The 14982-nt window shown below is 38.8% G+C and overlaps 1 protein-coding gene across 6 annotated transcripts in view; it reads right to left on the bottom strand.

The window, feature by feature from the left end:
* Positions 1-2079: 2079 nt before the first annotated feature.
* Positions 2080-14982, bottom strand: part of LOC125262452 (membrane-associated phosphatidylinositol transfer protein 2) — an 82335-nt gene continuing 69432 nt past the window's right edge. For 4 of the 6 annotated variants that reach the window (XM_048181229.1, XM_048181232.1, XM_048181230.1 and 1 more), the window contains 10 exons: positions 14176-14340; positions 12562-12813; positions 10665-10813; positions 9672-9788; positions 9471-9587; positions 8349-8497; positions 8120-8269; positions 7752-7935; positions 5632-5760; positions 2080-5550 (listed from right to left, as the gene is read on the bottom strand). In XM_048181229.1, coding sequence (XP_048037186.1) covers positions 5209-5550; positions 5632-5760; positions 7752-7935; positions 8120-8269; positions 8349-8497; positions 9471-9587; positions 9672-9788; positions 10665-10813; positions 12562-12813; positions 14176-14340 — 1754 coding nt within the window. In that variant the 3' untranslated portion in view covers positions 2080-5208. The remainder of the gene's footprint in view (positions 5551-5631; positions 5761-7751; positions 7936-8119; positions 8270-8348; positions 8498-9470; positions 9588-9671; positions 9789-10664; positions 10814-12561; positions 12814-14175; positions 14341-14982) is intronic. The other 2 variants (XM_048181233.1, XM_048181234.1) reach the window with 1 other exon arrangement.

The raw sequence follows: 14982 nt of genomic DNA, 5'->3' as shown, positions 1-14982 counted from the left end.
CACTACGCATAATTTGATTGCTTTGCAGTGTATCAATGTAAGGAAAACAGAATAACTGATTTGTACATATTAGACTACATATTAGATTTTAATGCAGTACGTCATTGCGCTGCAAGCTTCAGCGAGGACAGTCTTGAAATATCCATTAATGACGGGGAAGCATTGTGTCATAATTGGCCGAAAATTGCCAGGGAAAGAGTTCAGATCTGCTGATCCTGACAGAACATCACATGAAAAACTAAGGTGAACTACATTGTATTGGGCATTCAAGGGGAACATGATGGCATCAGTTGAATGTTTACATGGCTCTAGTTCTCATGATCAGGTGCTGCTTAAACCGTTTGGTATTATTATCTTTAGAGCTCACAGTCAGGGGTCATTTCCTGTATTGTCTTTAGTGTAAGGTCAACACCTTTAAGGACTGTCCACTAAATGCCTATAAAATACAATGTATGACTGCTTTAGTCAGACTTGATGATTGCAGAAACCAAACAGCTCATTTCTCAATAAAGAATCCTGAATACACACCGGAGTCTCCTGGTCTTCACTTCTGAGTTTCCTACAAATATACATACCTACACACAAACAAACATGTATCTACCTTTCTACCTACCTACATCCATCCAACAAACAAACCATCCATCCATCCATCCCTTTCTACCTACATACATCTATACATACCTATATCTATATCTACCTTTCTACCTACATCTATACATACATCTTTCTACCTACCCACATACATCTATACATACCTACATACATCCATACCTACCTTTCTACCTACATCCATCCATACCTAACTTTCTACCTACCCATCCATACATACCTACCTTTCTACCTACATCCATCCATGCCTAACTTTCTACCTACCCACATACATCTATACATACCTATATCTATATCTACCTTTCTACCTACATCCATCCGTACCTACCTTTCTACCTACATCCATCCATACCTACCTTTCTACCTACCTACATACATCTATACATACCTACATCCATCCATACCTACCTTTCTACCTACATTCATCCATACCTAACTTTCTACCTATCCACATACATCTATACATACCTACATCCATCCATACCTACCTTTCTACCTACATTCATCCATACCTAACTTTCTACCTACCCACATACATCTATACATACCTACATCCATCCATACCTACCTTTCTACCTACATTCATCCATACCTAACTTTCTACCTATCCACATACATCTATACATACCTACATCCATCCATACCTACCTTTCTACCTACATTCATCCATACCTAACTTTCTACCTACCCACATACATCTATACATACCTACATCCATCCATACCTACCTTTCTACCTACATTCATCCATACCTAACTTTCTACCTACCCACATACATCTATACATACCTACATCCATCCATACCTACCTTTCTACCTACATCTATCTATACCTACCTTTCTACCTACCCACATACATCTATACATACCTACATCCATCCATACCTACCTTTCTACCTACATCTATCTATACCTACCTTTCTACCTACCCACATACATCTATACATACCTACATCCATCCATACCTACCTTTCTACCTACCCATACATCTATACATACCTACATCCATCCATACCTACCTTTCTACCTACCTACATACATCTATACACACCTACCTTTCTACCTACCCACATACATCTATACATACCTACATCCATCCATACCTACCTTTCTACTTACATCTATCCATACCTACATCCATCCATACCTACCTTTCTACCTATCCACATACATATATACATACTTACATCCATACCTACCTACATATCCATACATAACGACATACATACGCACCTACATGCTTCCCTGCCTACATACATGCATACCATACATAGATTAATTTCACCCAACCTAACTCAGACCATACTGCCATCTCTCACACTCCAAAATGAATACAATTAATGAAAATAGACAAATACAAAATTGTATATATATATATATATATATATATATATATATATATATATATATATATTGCTGAGTGGTTGACGTCACACATTCATAAAGCATTATAAAATGACAGAAGACTTGCAGTTGTCCAACTGTATTTAATCCACAGTACATACAGTTATACACATGAGAGCACTGAACCACCGACCTGGTAAGAAAACTGTAAAGGAGCGAGTCAGTCCAGATCAGTACGTCAACAGGAGTGTAAAATGACCCTGCAGTACGTCTCCATTCATCATCGAAAAGTTGTTGGGAAAGTGATTCATTTGCAATGATTTGTACAGCAATCTGAAAGTTTTGGCAACAAATAAAATGGGCACAAAACATAATTGTTTCGGGATATTTCACCATATTTATTTCATCCAATGATCTTGTGTTTTGAAACACCTGCACACTAATTAGACAGCATTTACATGTCAAAAATACTGTAATGTCAACAGTTTACCAGTATTTCTATGCATTTATCATCTTGTAATATAATGCCATTATTCAGATGCCAGTATTTAAAAAAATATGGTTGGATTTGGGATTAACGGTAAGATCATTTAAATATTTGGTATTAACAACTGATATGATGTTCTATATAGACAACAGCATATTGGTAATAACTATAAATTGGAGGTTTGTAGTGTGGCCCATTATTGAAGAATACAGGAAAGTGTACGAAAGCTTCTCTCCGACATGCAAAGTACAAAAGTGGCTATAATCTGATTTATCTGAAGATATAATACTCATACACTGGCCTACAAGCAAGGCCGCGGATGTTTAAACGGATGTTTGCCGTGTAAAAACTGTGGCACAATTGTCGATCACAATGTCGTACGATTCCCTGCGATGTGTCTGAATCTTAACCTCAACAATTCGGAAATGAAACTCATGGAGTGTATCAACTCTCTCAACATTGGTGAAAAATAACTTGATTCGAAAACAGGAAGAAGTGTAGAAGTAGGACAGTTCAGGTGGCAAAAGTGTGTGGAATAATATAACGTAAATGTGCAATTTCCAGACTGAGAATTTGTTCAGTGGTTGACATTCAAATCATAAACCAACAACCAAGATGACCTAGATTATCAGCGGTACAAGTTCACAAACCTTTCAGCATATTTCCACTGAGAACCCCTGATGTCTAGTACTGAACTAGACGCATTAAAACTGGTCATACCAGAAGAAGACTAGGAATACCAGTCCAAACGCCATTGAAACTTTGATTCAAAAATCGTACAGCACCAATTTAAACTCAGCTGTTTGGAGCAAATTTATCACAGAACCACATTCACAATTCCAATTCACATTACGTGGAAATTTCAATGCGCGAAATCGGTCTCCAGAGCGAGCGTTTGTACATGTGTAGGTGTGCGTGCTCCTTGCCCGTTATGCTTCGAGGATGTTGTTTGCTTGCTGAACTGATTGTCCGTGCGGTGGCGGTGGTTGCGTCATCTAGAGTTTTGCTACGGAAACACTGTCAACGATTATGCACAAGGAGACACGTCATTGGTCCGTTAAAAGAAGCATTTCAAGAACTGTTGGACAAAAGAATAAAGCAACACATGAAATACAGTCAAACCTGAAATATCCATCATCTTATGAAGCTACAGAAATAAATAAATTCTGACCGTAACATATCCTACATAGTGAAATTTACATCTTTACAGTATCTACACTGTTTGAAGTCCCATTCAGTTCGGTTCAGAACATCCACACTCCAGACAAAGGCCACGTTCGAAGCCTCCCAGTTCGATTAGAAGAATACGTCCGCAACATGCAGCATGGCTATTCCAGTGTGTTCATGATATATAGAAACAAACCGTGTACGGTTCACGACTCCACCCGACTTTGTCATGCTGTCCGATTTAAAATAGCAAAAATTAAAAGCACAATTTCTATATACCTCAATCACTTACATATGAACATATGGACAATATCATAGATAACTGAAGTTGATCTAAAATGATCTAAAATCTTAAAAACATTATACATGTGCCATGGAAACGCTTGGGAAACGTTGCTACAATCCATCGGTAACGTTGGACGTGTTTGGGTTCCTATGATCTGCCTGCTTTTGGCACATTTCTTGCCTTGTTTTGCTTTCGGAGAACTATATAATCGCGCGTGCGCGCACAAATACCCTGCCATAAATAATAAGGGACATGTACTACACGCGAACGCCATGTAGCGACATGAGATGGTAACAAGGACCTCCACTATTCCACTAGTGCAAAATAACAATGAGGTTATGCAGTTGCAGAACTACAGCTTTCGAAATGAATTCGTTTTGGCCGTCGGCAGTATCAAGCGAGCGACTCCTGATCACCCGGAAGTGAGTGCAAAGGATTGAGAGGAAATGATTGAGCGAAAAAGTTGTCCGTCGCCATCGAACATGCAAATACAGCGAGCTGCATGGCGCGTCCTCGATGGGAAATTCTCTCCACGATGACAGCAGCAGAAAAGTTTACTTCAGCAGATGTGGCATGTGCTTGCGACCGGTGTTTGGTGGCTCAGAAGTTAACGAAACAGCAGTCGAGAAAGAAAGAGACGTGGAAGGTCACCCAGCAGCCCATGTGGAGGTGGCGTCTTGGAGGTATTGCAAGCAGATGGCCTTGTAAAGGGATTGTTGTTCCTTTGAGAGTTCGTTCGTGCTCTGAATAAGAAGTTAAGGCCTCTGATGACCTGCAGACGGAGTTTGGTGTGATGGGCTTCGATCCTTATTGCCAAATTCTGCTGCGATTCAACTCGGCTGCCAGGATGGGGCGACCCAACGGAAACGAATGGTTAAAATGGCCTCTGGGTCTTATCAGCTCCTCAAGTTCATGGCTGCCCTGAGCAGGTAAGAGGAGGCACGTATTTACATGTGTGGGAATCTCTGCGGACACCGGAAGGGAAGTCTGGGGAATGATAGAGGAAGCGGGAAGAGTCCATACCCACCCAACGATCCGTGTTTTCAGTCCCAACAGTACATTCAATCAAGTCAGAGGTGAGGGCCATGACCCAGAGCGATGCTTAAGGCGCTAGATTTCTGGAAAATGTTTGGCTGCCGGTCTAAAAAAACAAAAATACGAACGAAAAAAGTCCCATGCAACAATAATAATGCCGTGAGATTTGCTCACAGAGTCTGTTGTAATACTGTGAGATTACGTTGTGTCCGTCTCCTACCATTCCTGCAGCCCGTGTGCCCAGTGAAGTGCCTCCAGAGTTTGGACCCGGTGGGAGGAGCCTATTTCGGGCTCAGGGCTCCGCCCTCAAGTTTGCTGGTTCGGCCCCAGCAGCCGGCGGCGATGCTCATGCTTCTCTGCGCACGTTCGGCCCGCTCGCGGTCACATTCCGATTGGCTCTGAGCACGTTCCGGGCGGCCTACCTGCACGGGCGGAGTCGAGGACGTGGGTTGCGAGGAGATGGTGCGCAGCAGGTGATTGCGCTTCCGCAAGAAGTCGCCACTGCCGCCCAGCCCGAAACTGCCCTTCCGGAGGACCATGCGAGCGCTGCCAGTCTTGGCGGGTCTCGATCTCTGATTGTACTCCAGCTGGGAAAGGTGAGACGCGTAGCCATCGGCGATGAACTGTGGAGAGAGAGTCACAGCTCAGTGAAAGTGTAGAAAAACTTGTAAAAAGTAGAGAGGAAAAACTGTGCATAAAGATACCTGACACTGGTGTTGCAATTTCTTTGTTGGTCTCCCCACGATGTAGATTTGCGATGGTGGCAGACCAAGTGACGTGTACACAGAGATGTCCTTAGTGGAGCCATAAGCAGCGAAGATCTTCATATGTGCCTACAAATGAGCAGCTTTTTAATTATACATTTCATGTATATTTGAGCAGAGGCTAACACAGTGTCTCTGCAGAGAATTTTAAGACCTGCACAAATGTATATCCATTCAGAACAAACCCAAAAAATCTTGATAAATAATGCATCTTGGATTCTTTTACTTGATTAAACAGGCTGGTGCGCACATTCAAATGTTACAGTGTTACAATATAAACATCAATTTTGCTGATATGAAAATGTGTTTAAAGAAAGGAAATTAAAAATATAGCTGCGAGCAGCAATTATCGGGGTTCAAGCACTTTTAAGTACATGCATAAAACGGTATTATGTTTTATTTAAGCAAGCCTGTAACCATCTCGATCATAGATGGAAAAGACCATTTACAGCCAATACAGGAAATTTACCATAGGAAATATATGGTTTTTAAACATTTATTGAGGTTGAGCCAAAAACCTAGGACGAGTTTGCCAAAGTTGGTTTTCGAAATAATCTCCAATATTTAATGAACGATTCGATGGACAGCGGTGGTCCTTGAGGCAAAGTTGTTCAGAATGAGGAGTTCTGCCATGCGGTACAAATGTCGTGGGCGTGTGCGAAAAATCACACGATACAAAATCCTTTACGCACATGGAAAATGCAAAATTGCCAACCCGGTGGTAGATTTCTTTTGAATTTCTCGCAGGCCTCTAGGGCCGTGAGTCAAACAGGTCCAGTGAGTTTCATTCCGATTGGCCTCCGTTAATCTTGTCTGATAGCTGCTTAATCTTCATTGGCCAATGGCGGACATGTTTTTTGAGATGTGCGTCAATGTCCTCACAGACAATAATGGACAAAACTCTGCATGCCAATTTTCAAGTCGATCGGACTAACGATGATGTAGTTATAGCCATTTTCATTTTTTTTTCGTGTTATAATGCCACCAAGTGGCCATCGCCACATCCTTTTTCATGTGACCACAGAATGAGCTCTTACATAGGTGTGCCGAGTTTGGTGAAAAATCTCATTCCGTTCACAAGTTCTAGCCATTTTAGTAAAAGTGGCTCCACCCATTTTGAACGCTTTGGCGAAATTTCAATCTAAATTTCAATATAATTTTTGATAATTATTGACAATCAGACTCCGGAGAATCTCGCAGCACTGGTTTGGTTCCGATCGGGCCAAAAACCTAGGTCTAGTTCGCAAAAGAACACGAAAATTTCACCAGAATGACGAGCAAATCCGTGCATGCAATTTGCCCGTCTTGTGCCATGAGCGATGTCAAATTTTTCAACCGCTGTAGCGCCCCTATCAGGCGATCAGGGTGAGCCTTGCTGACGTTGCAGACGTCGCTTGAACCCCTAATAATAATATTGTGCTGATACTAGTAAAATCTATACAATGAAAGTGTTAAATAATCTGTCATTTCGGACAACCCAGAGAGAAGATACTAGAGTTTGTTAAATTAAATGTCAGATACAGTTAATTTTGTAACTGAAATGCCAGTAATATCCAGAATTTTTTTTTTTTTTTTTTTTGCATAATGTAACTTTCAATTATAAACAAGCCTGAAATACACGGGACTCTTATTTTGAAACATCTTTACTACTTCCAGCTGCTAATTCAAAAGATGAGGGAGATAAAATATGCACCTTACAACATATTACAGTACAAAACACCATAAAATAAACATTGTCATAATTCATTAACAGTAACCGTGAGCCTGTAGAACGTGCAACAGCGCCACATTTTTTAAATTAAATTAAAATAAATTAATAAAATGGTCACATTTAATTAAATCATTGCCTTTTGTTTAATAATTACATTAGGCCGTATTGCAATTCCTGTTTTTATCATTTCAAATTTGAGACCTCTTAAAATTGTAAGTTAAGACTTTTGTTATGCATTAATCAATATTGTGGATATGAATCGATATGAATTCAGGATTAATGCATTGCAAATGACAGTACTATATTACCCACAACCCCCTGACCTACAGAAAAGGAGGCGTATTCTCACCTCTGTGATGAGACACTTGAGGAAGTTGGCTTTGTGTCGGAGGGGGTCGTGAACGAGCCCGTCACAGAAGGACACGATCCCGTGAGGGAAGTTGTGCTGTGAAAGCCAGGCCACCACACGCTGCTTCTGCATGTCTGGCCGCCCCGTCACGTACACTATCATGTAGCCTAGGTCCTGCCAGTGCCTGCAGCAACAGGAAACATTACAAATTACTGACCTATGAGTTTCATTAACCTTGTAAAGCCTGACGTATGAAATAATGGAAGTTTTTTTGAACCTTTATACAAAATATGTAAAAAATTTGCATTACCCCCAACACTGATCACAATTGCCTTCATGGAGTTAAATTAATGAAGACAAGCTCTCACCTGACCACGTCTACCGCTCCTGCTCGCACTTTAGGGTCGCTGCCCATGATGGACACGCTGGCGGCAAAAGAGCCGTCGATGCTGAACACGACAAACTCTGTGCAACGCGGCAGCACGGTCAGGTAACTGTCAGCAGATGTGTGGTCACCCCTTTGGACAAAGAGGATGTTGTTCACTTGTTGAAAATACAACCGTTCATGTGCAGAATAAATGTACATTTAACACATACCTGACCACCATTTTGACCGGATACACTCCGATGCTCAGCCGCTTGCTCTCCGGAATCACGTAGGAAATTCGGCCGCTGCTATTGGTTAGTTCTGTGCTGAAGTACACCCACTCACCGGACGGAGGCTGGGTCATGATATGGATGTCCACCTTGAAAACAGCACAATTATGGATGAAATGAATTTGAAGAAAGGAAATCTATGTAAGCTTATTTTCACCACTGAATTAAAAAAATTAAAAAAGTAACAATTTCACAATTCTAACCTTTTTTCTAAGAATTACAAGATATATAGTCAGAATTGCGTGATATAAAGTCAGAATTGCATGATATAAAATCTCGCAATTCTGACTATAACACAATTGCGAGTTATAAAGTCAGAATTGTGAGTTATAGTCAGAATTGAGATATAGTCTTTTTTTCCCCTCAAAATTGTACTTCATAACTCGCAATTGCGAGTTTATATCTCACAATTCTTAGAAAAAAAGTCAGAATTGCAAGTTTATATCCCGCATTTCTGAGTTTATATCTCACAATTCTGAGAAAAGAACTCAGAATTATGTTAAAAAGTTGCAATTATAGTAGACCCCAGTTTCGAATGATGTATTACTCATATCTGTATGAATGACAGTATTTAAAGTTGTTTCTGCTGTTCTCAGAAAAAATACAAGTGATTGCGCCGGCACCTCCATGTCTTGCAGTAAGCGCTATACTTTAGCTTCCACACTGCACACAAACACTTGGATATGCGCCTAATAATAGCGAACATTTATCTAGGTTAACGTTATAGCAAACAGCCATGTAAAGTTGTCACTTACGTGTTTCAAATGATAAGCCATATTTGAGGTTGATGGATGATAGGCAAACGTTTGGATTTCCTGATTGACATACTGTAATTGCCACAAGTTTAACGATCTGTCCCTCACGGACTGCGTGACTTTGCCACATTTTTTTTTTTTCTGCGACTAACTGACTAATAAAATTCTACAATTAGTTGAGTATTAGGGGGCGGCCCTACTTCAAGTAGATCTGTATATTTTCTGGCGAGAATGAGTGAAGTTGGATGGGCTAACTGAGTTTTCAGTCTCTGGGATCTACACAAACCAAAGTTTATAGGGCACTAACCTTCTCTCCTGTCAGTGTGACCATGTCCAGCGGCCCGTACATGAAGCGGCCCGTGACTACCTGAAGGCCGTCCTCATTAAACACGGCGTCGTTCACGCGGTGATTTGCTGTAACATTCTTCAACACAAACACATCTTTACGTCAGCAAAATCCAGATTTTAGAAACATGAGATTTTAGAAATGTCGAGATGTCCGTCTCACCCTGATCTTCACATGGGTCCTCTTCCTTATCCACTTCTCCCGCGGTTTGGACGGAGTGAATTCGGACACCTCCTTCCCATCTAGTTCCAAAATACTTGAGTTCTCATGCCTCATTACCTAAGAGACAAAAAAAAAAAAAAAAGAGAGAGAGAGAGAGAAAAAAAGACCCAAATAAAAATATATTACATTTGCACAATTTCATTAAAAGGAATTGCTTTTGTAGGATAATTGCATTAATGATAAAACGGTATTTAAAAATAATAATAGTTTGCTATGACTAATAATTTAAAGAAAAATTATGCAATAAAAACAAATTATGCACAACCAAAATTAACAGTTCACAACCCAATCTGTACGTCAATCTCATAATTAGTTATTTCTAGTGCTGTCAAACGATTAATCGCATCCAAAATACAAGTTTGTGTTTAAATAATATATGTGTATAGAAATACACACATGCATGTATATATTTATATATATATATATATATATATATATATACACACACACACACACACACGTAAATATTTCTTAAATAAATATATGTATGTGTGTGTATTTATATATAATAAATATACACAGTGCACACATAAATTATGTAAACACAAACTTTTATTTTGGATGTGATTAATCACGATTAATCGTTTGACATCACTTCCCTTCCTAGCTTAAGTGTCACCAAAATTCAAATAATATTTTTGCAATTAATTCAATTAGACTTTTTAAAATTAATTTGAAATAGGCAATCCCTTATTTTATTACATTAAAATGTTACCAAAAACAGTAAAGTTTAATATAGTAAAGATAATCTTTTAAGTTTTATTAAAATAAATAAATAAAAATATTTTAAAAAAATATATATATATATTAATAAAAGCTAGTAACAAATATTTTTTTATATTATATAATAATGTTTCTTATTGCAAATAACCCTGAAAATTCCTTTAAGAAGACTAAATATTTTATAATCTTAAACCATATGGTAATCTTCACCTGTCTGAGCAGGAAAGACACAACGTCTGTCGATTCCCAGTAGGAGGCGTGAAACAGGTGAGGTAGAGCCACGGTGGGGAACGCAGTCAGAGCATCGGGACAATACAGGGCGAAATCAACGCGCTTCGTGCCCCACCAGCGCGCAGCGACTGCAGGAGAAACGACACGAGAGATTCAGTCATGCCTGTCCGAACCATTACCGCTACAAAGGCAGGATCAAATACCATTAAAGATTTCTGTTTCATCTGTACATAATTTATGAATGTTTCAGCTGCTGGTTCTAGGACAGGATGGGGACAAATGATGCAGATTTGCTTCAGGGGATCAAAAGGAAGGAAAGAAATGGAAAGTTGTTGTTTTGTAATGTGCACTGGGCCATGTGAGGCTGTAGTGCACATCTCTTGTCTTCTTCCTCCCATGACCCATTGCAAAGACACTCAAGAACACACCCTGTTTTTGGATTGAAAGTCGTTTCAGTGGGGTTCAGTGTTCTTGAATCTGCAAATGGCCTTTAGTTCTCTACAAGTAGGATTGGGAACTGAAAACCAGTTTTTATTCAAAACTGGTTCCATTTTGACTGGGAAGACTGTATTTACAGACAACACACATATATATATATATATATATATATATATATATATATATATATATATATATATATATATATATGTTGTTTTAAATTAATCAGTAAAAAAAAAAAAAAAACTCACTCATGTCCTAATTTGAAACAGACCTGGAATAAATGGTACTTAAAAGTAATATTAACTTGGTGTGACTAATTTTAAAGAAAAATTATGGAATAAAAATGATTAATGCATTACCACAAATGTAGCAATTAATTTCCCCGATTCGTACGCAAATTTGAGCAATTTTTCTTCCTAGCTTGAAATATTGTCCAAGTAATATATTATATTTGAATATTAATATAAAAATAATATTTTCTTGTAATTCATTTTTCTAAATAATAATATTCAATTCATGCCCCTGATCATAATTAGCAATTTAGTAAATCACCCAAATATATATATTATTTGCTTAAATAATATATTATATTGTGTGCAAAAATAATATATTATATAAATATTATTATTTGCAGAATAATAAGCAAAAAAACTTTTTATTGCATTAAAATGTTACCAAAAACAGTAGGTTTTAATATAATTATAACAATATTATAATAGTCATTTAAAAATTTATATTTTAATTAAGTCATTTTTCTTAGTACATAGTTGAGACCTTTTCCTCAAAAGTACTAAAAAAATTAAAAAATGTGCGATCGGAAACACTAAATTCCTTATGATTCCCATCCTTATCTATAAGGCTACGTTCAGACTATCAGTCCAAATCCGATTTTTGTGCATGTCTGATTGAAATCAGGTCAGATTTTAGCAAGTGTGAACGGCCAAAAATCACATGAAATGCATTCTGATCTGTTTCGAGCTACAATTATTCGACAACGATTCCAATCGGATACACAAATAATCGGATTTGGGCTGACAGTGTGAATTTAGTGACCGCTAACAGAAGACATACAGGCCGTAAGCATGACGCATAGCCAGATAATGGGAGCAAGACAAGTCAACGTCCTTTCAAAGGATCTTCAGAAGGTCTTCATCATCCAGAGCAAACCCAGAGCGGCTCAGGGTTCCAGAGATGAAGAACCAGAGCACCAGCGCTGAGCTTTTAAAGGATGGGGGCATGAATTCGGAAAACAAAGGCGTCAGCGCTGGGGAGGTCAGCAAGAAAACAGGCTGAAGATTCGGAGGGCTAAAACAGGCAGTAGGAGGGTTGCAGGGAAGGCAGCAATGGTAGAAACTAACGCAGGCAAACAGGAGAGCGGGTGCATCTGGAGGGTCAGGAGACCCTCTGACCGGACCTCTACCCACGCTCCAAGTACCTTGCTCGATGTCCAGCGGGACACACGGCGATGGCGGGTCTGAGGCGAGCGAGGGTGAGGGCTCAAAGCCTAGAGAGATGCTCTGATCTGTATCATCCAAACTGCTGGAATCCTGCCTTTCTACCTGCTGCTTATTTTGTGCTTTGCAGGATTTGAGGGAGGAGCTTCGGGAGCTGATTTTATTATAGGGGAGGGCCAATTGGGACAAAAGACTGAGCTTTTTGGAGAGTCTAAGTTGGCATGCGTGTGTTACTAGAGAAAAAACAACAACAACATCAAAACAACAGTAGTCAAAAGGTGAGCATGACACATGTGATAGTTGCAGCATTAAAGGAATAGTTCACTTCAGAATGAACATTTCCTGATAATTTATTCACCCCCATGTCATCCAAGATGTTTATGTCTTTCTTTCTTCAGTTGAAAAGTTGAAAATTAAGGCTTTTGAGGAAAACATTCCAGGATTTTTCTCCATATAGTGGATTTCAACGGTTGAAGGTCCAAATTATAGTTTCAGTGCAGCTTCAAAGAGCTCTACATGATCCCAGACGAGGAATAAGAGTCTTATCTAGTGAAACGATCTGTCATTTTCTAAAAAAGAAAAAAAATGTATATACTTTTTAACCACAAATACACTGCTCTGTGATGCACCATGCTTTACGTAATCACGTTGGAAAGGTCACGCTCATTTTCTCCTCCAACTTCAAAATCGTACAACATCGTTGTTTTACCTTTTTTTGTTTGACTTACTGGCCATTTGACTTATTCTTTGCACTTTCGCTTTGTAACCACTTGCTCCTTACTTCCGCCTATGTCACGCATGACCTCTCCAACGTGATTACGCAATGCGTGGCGCATCACAAAGCAGTGCATTTGTGGTTAAAAAGTATATCATTTTTATTTTTATCTATAAAATGACCGATGGTTTCTCTAGATAAGACTCTTATTCCTCGTCTGGGATCATGTAGAGCTCTTTGAAGCTGCACTGAAACTGACATTTGGATCTTCAACCGTTGCAGTCCACTATATGGAGAAAAATCCTGGAATGTTTTCCTCAAAAACATCTTGGAAGACATGGGGGTGAGTAAATTATCAGGAAATTTGAATTCTGGAGTGAACTAATCCTTTAAAATGTTTTTGCTTTGCAGCACACTACTGTTCAAAAGTTTGGGGAAGACTTTTTTTTTAAAGAAATGAAAACTTTTATTCAGCAAGGACACATTAAATTGATCAAATGTTACAGTAAAGTAACATTATTTCAAATAAATGCTGTTCTTTTAAACTTTCTATTCATCAAAGAATACTGAAAAAATGTATCATGGTTTCAGCCAAAATATTAAGCAGCACAACTGATTTCAACATAAATAATATTAATAATAATAAAAAATCTTGAGCAGCAAATCAGCATATTAGATTTCTGAAAGATCACTGAAGACTGGAGTAATGATGAATTCAGCTTTGATAACAGGAATAAATTACATTTTTAAAATAATTATAATTTGTCGTAATATTTCACAATATTAGTGTTTTTACTGTAATTTTGATCAGATAAATGCAGCCTGATATCTAGATTATTTTTCTTGTTATTCCATTTAACCTAACCATGTGTTAACTTACTGTTGGCGATGTTGGAGGCGGTGTAACTGTCCGCTAACCCCGACACCTGGCTAGCGATGCTGGTCTCGCTGGCCCTGCGGGTCCCGCGGAAGGCTGGAATGGATGCCGGAGACGAAGGATTGGAGTGATCCCCAAACATAATGCTGTGGGACTGCATCACATCCGCTGTGAGGAACAAAACCAGTAATTACTCGCAGGGACCAGGAACTGACAGGGAAATTAGGGCCCAGAAATTTGACAATTTTCCAGTACTGATTAAACCTCAGTTCCAAAACCTAGTGAGCTGCCTATCTAGGCAGCATTCTATCTAGAAAGCATCACAGGTATTGTTGCGATCTCACTAGATTTTGGATCAGAGCTTGAAACATTATACATTTGTAAAAGGGCCATTTAATTCAAAATGAATAAAGGAAGTGAAAAGAAGATGCAAACACAAATCCAAAGAGATATAAAAGAAGTAAATACTGCCCCAGAGTCCATTTTAATCAGTTCCTTCTATTCTGGAGGAATTTAGACTTTTTAGATTTAATGTTTTTACATGAAGTCCTCATGGGGCATTATCTACCAAATACACATGCAAGCCCATCTTCAGAATCAGGATTTGTCATTAGTCAAGCTTGAATTCACACTTTTCTTATTATTCTTGCTGTATTGTCATTTTAAAGGTGGAGTGTGTCATTTCTGCAGTACTAGTTGCATTGAATGAAATTGCAAAATAGCGCTAGTTTCCAAACAAGTTTCCCCAAAGGTTGGACCGCTCATGGGCAAAACTCATGACATCTTTCAAGAACATGTCTAGGTTATATT

The sequence above is a fragment of the Megalobrama amblycephala genome, linkage group LG2, assembly GCF_018812025.1.
Source record: "Megalobrama amblycephala isolate DHTTF-2021 linkage group LG2, ASM1881202v1, whole genome shotgun sequence".
NCBI lineage: Eukaryota > Metazoa > Chordata > Actinopteri > Cypriniformes > Xenocyprididae > Megalobrama > Megalobrama amblycephala.
Note: the sequence above shows the minus strand (reverse complement) of the source record. Positions and strands in the feature narration are given on the sequence as shown.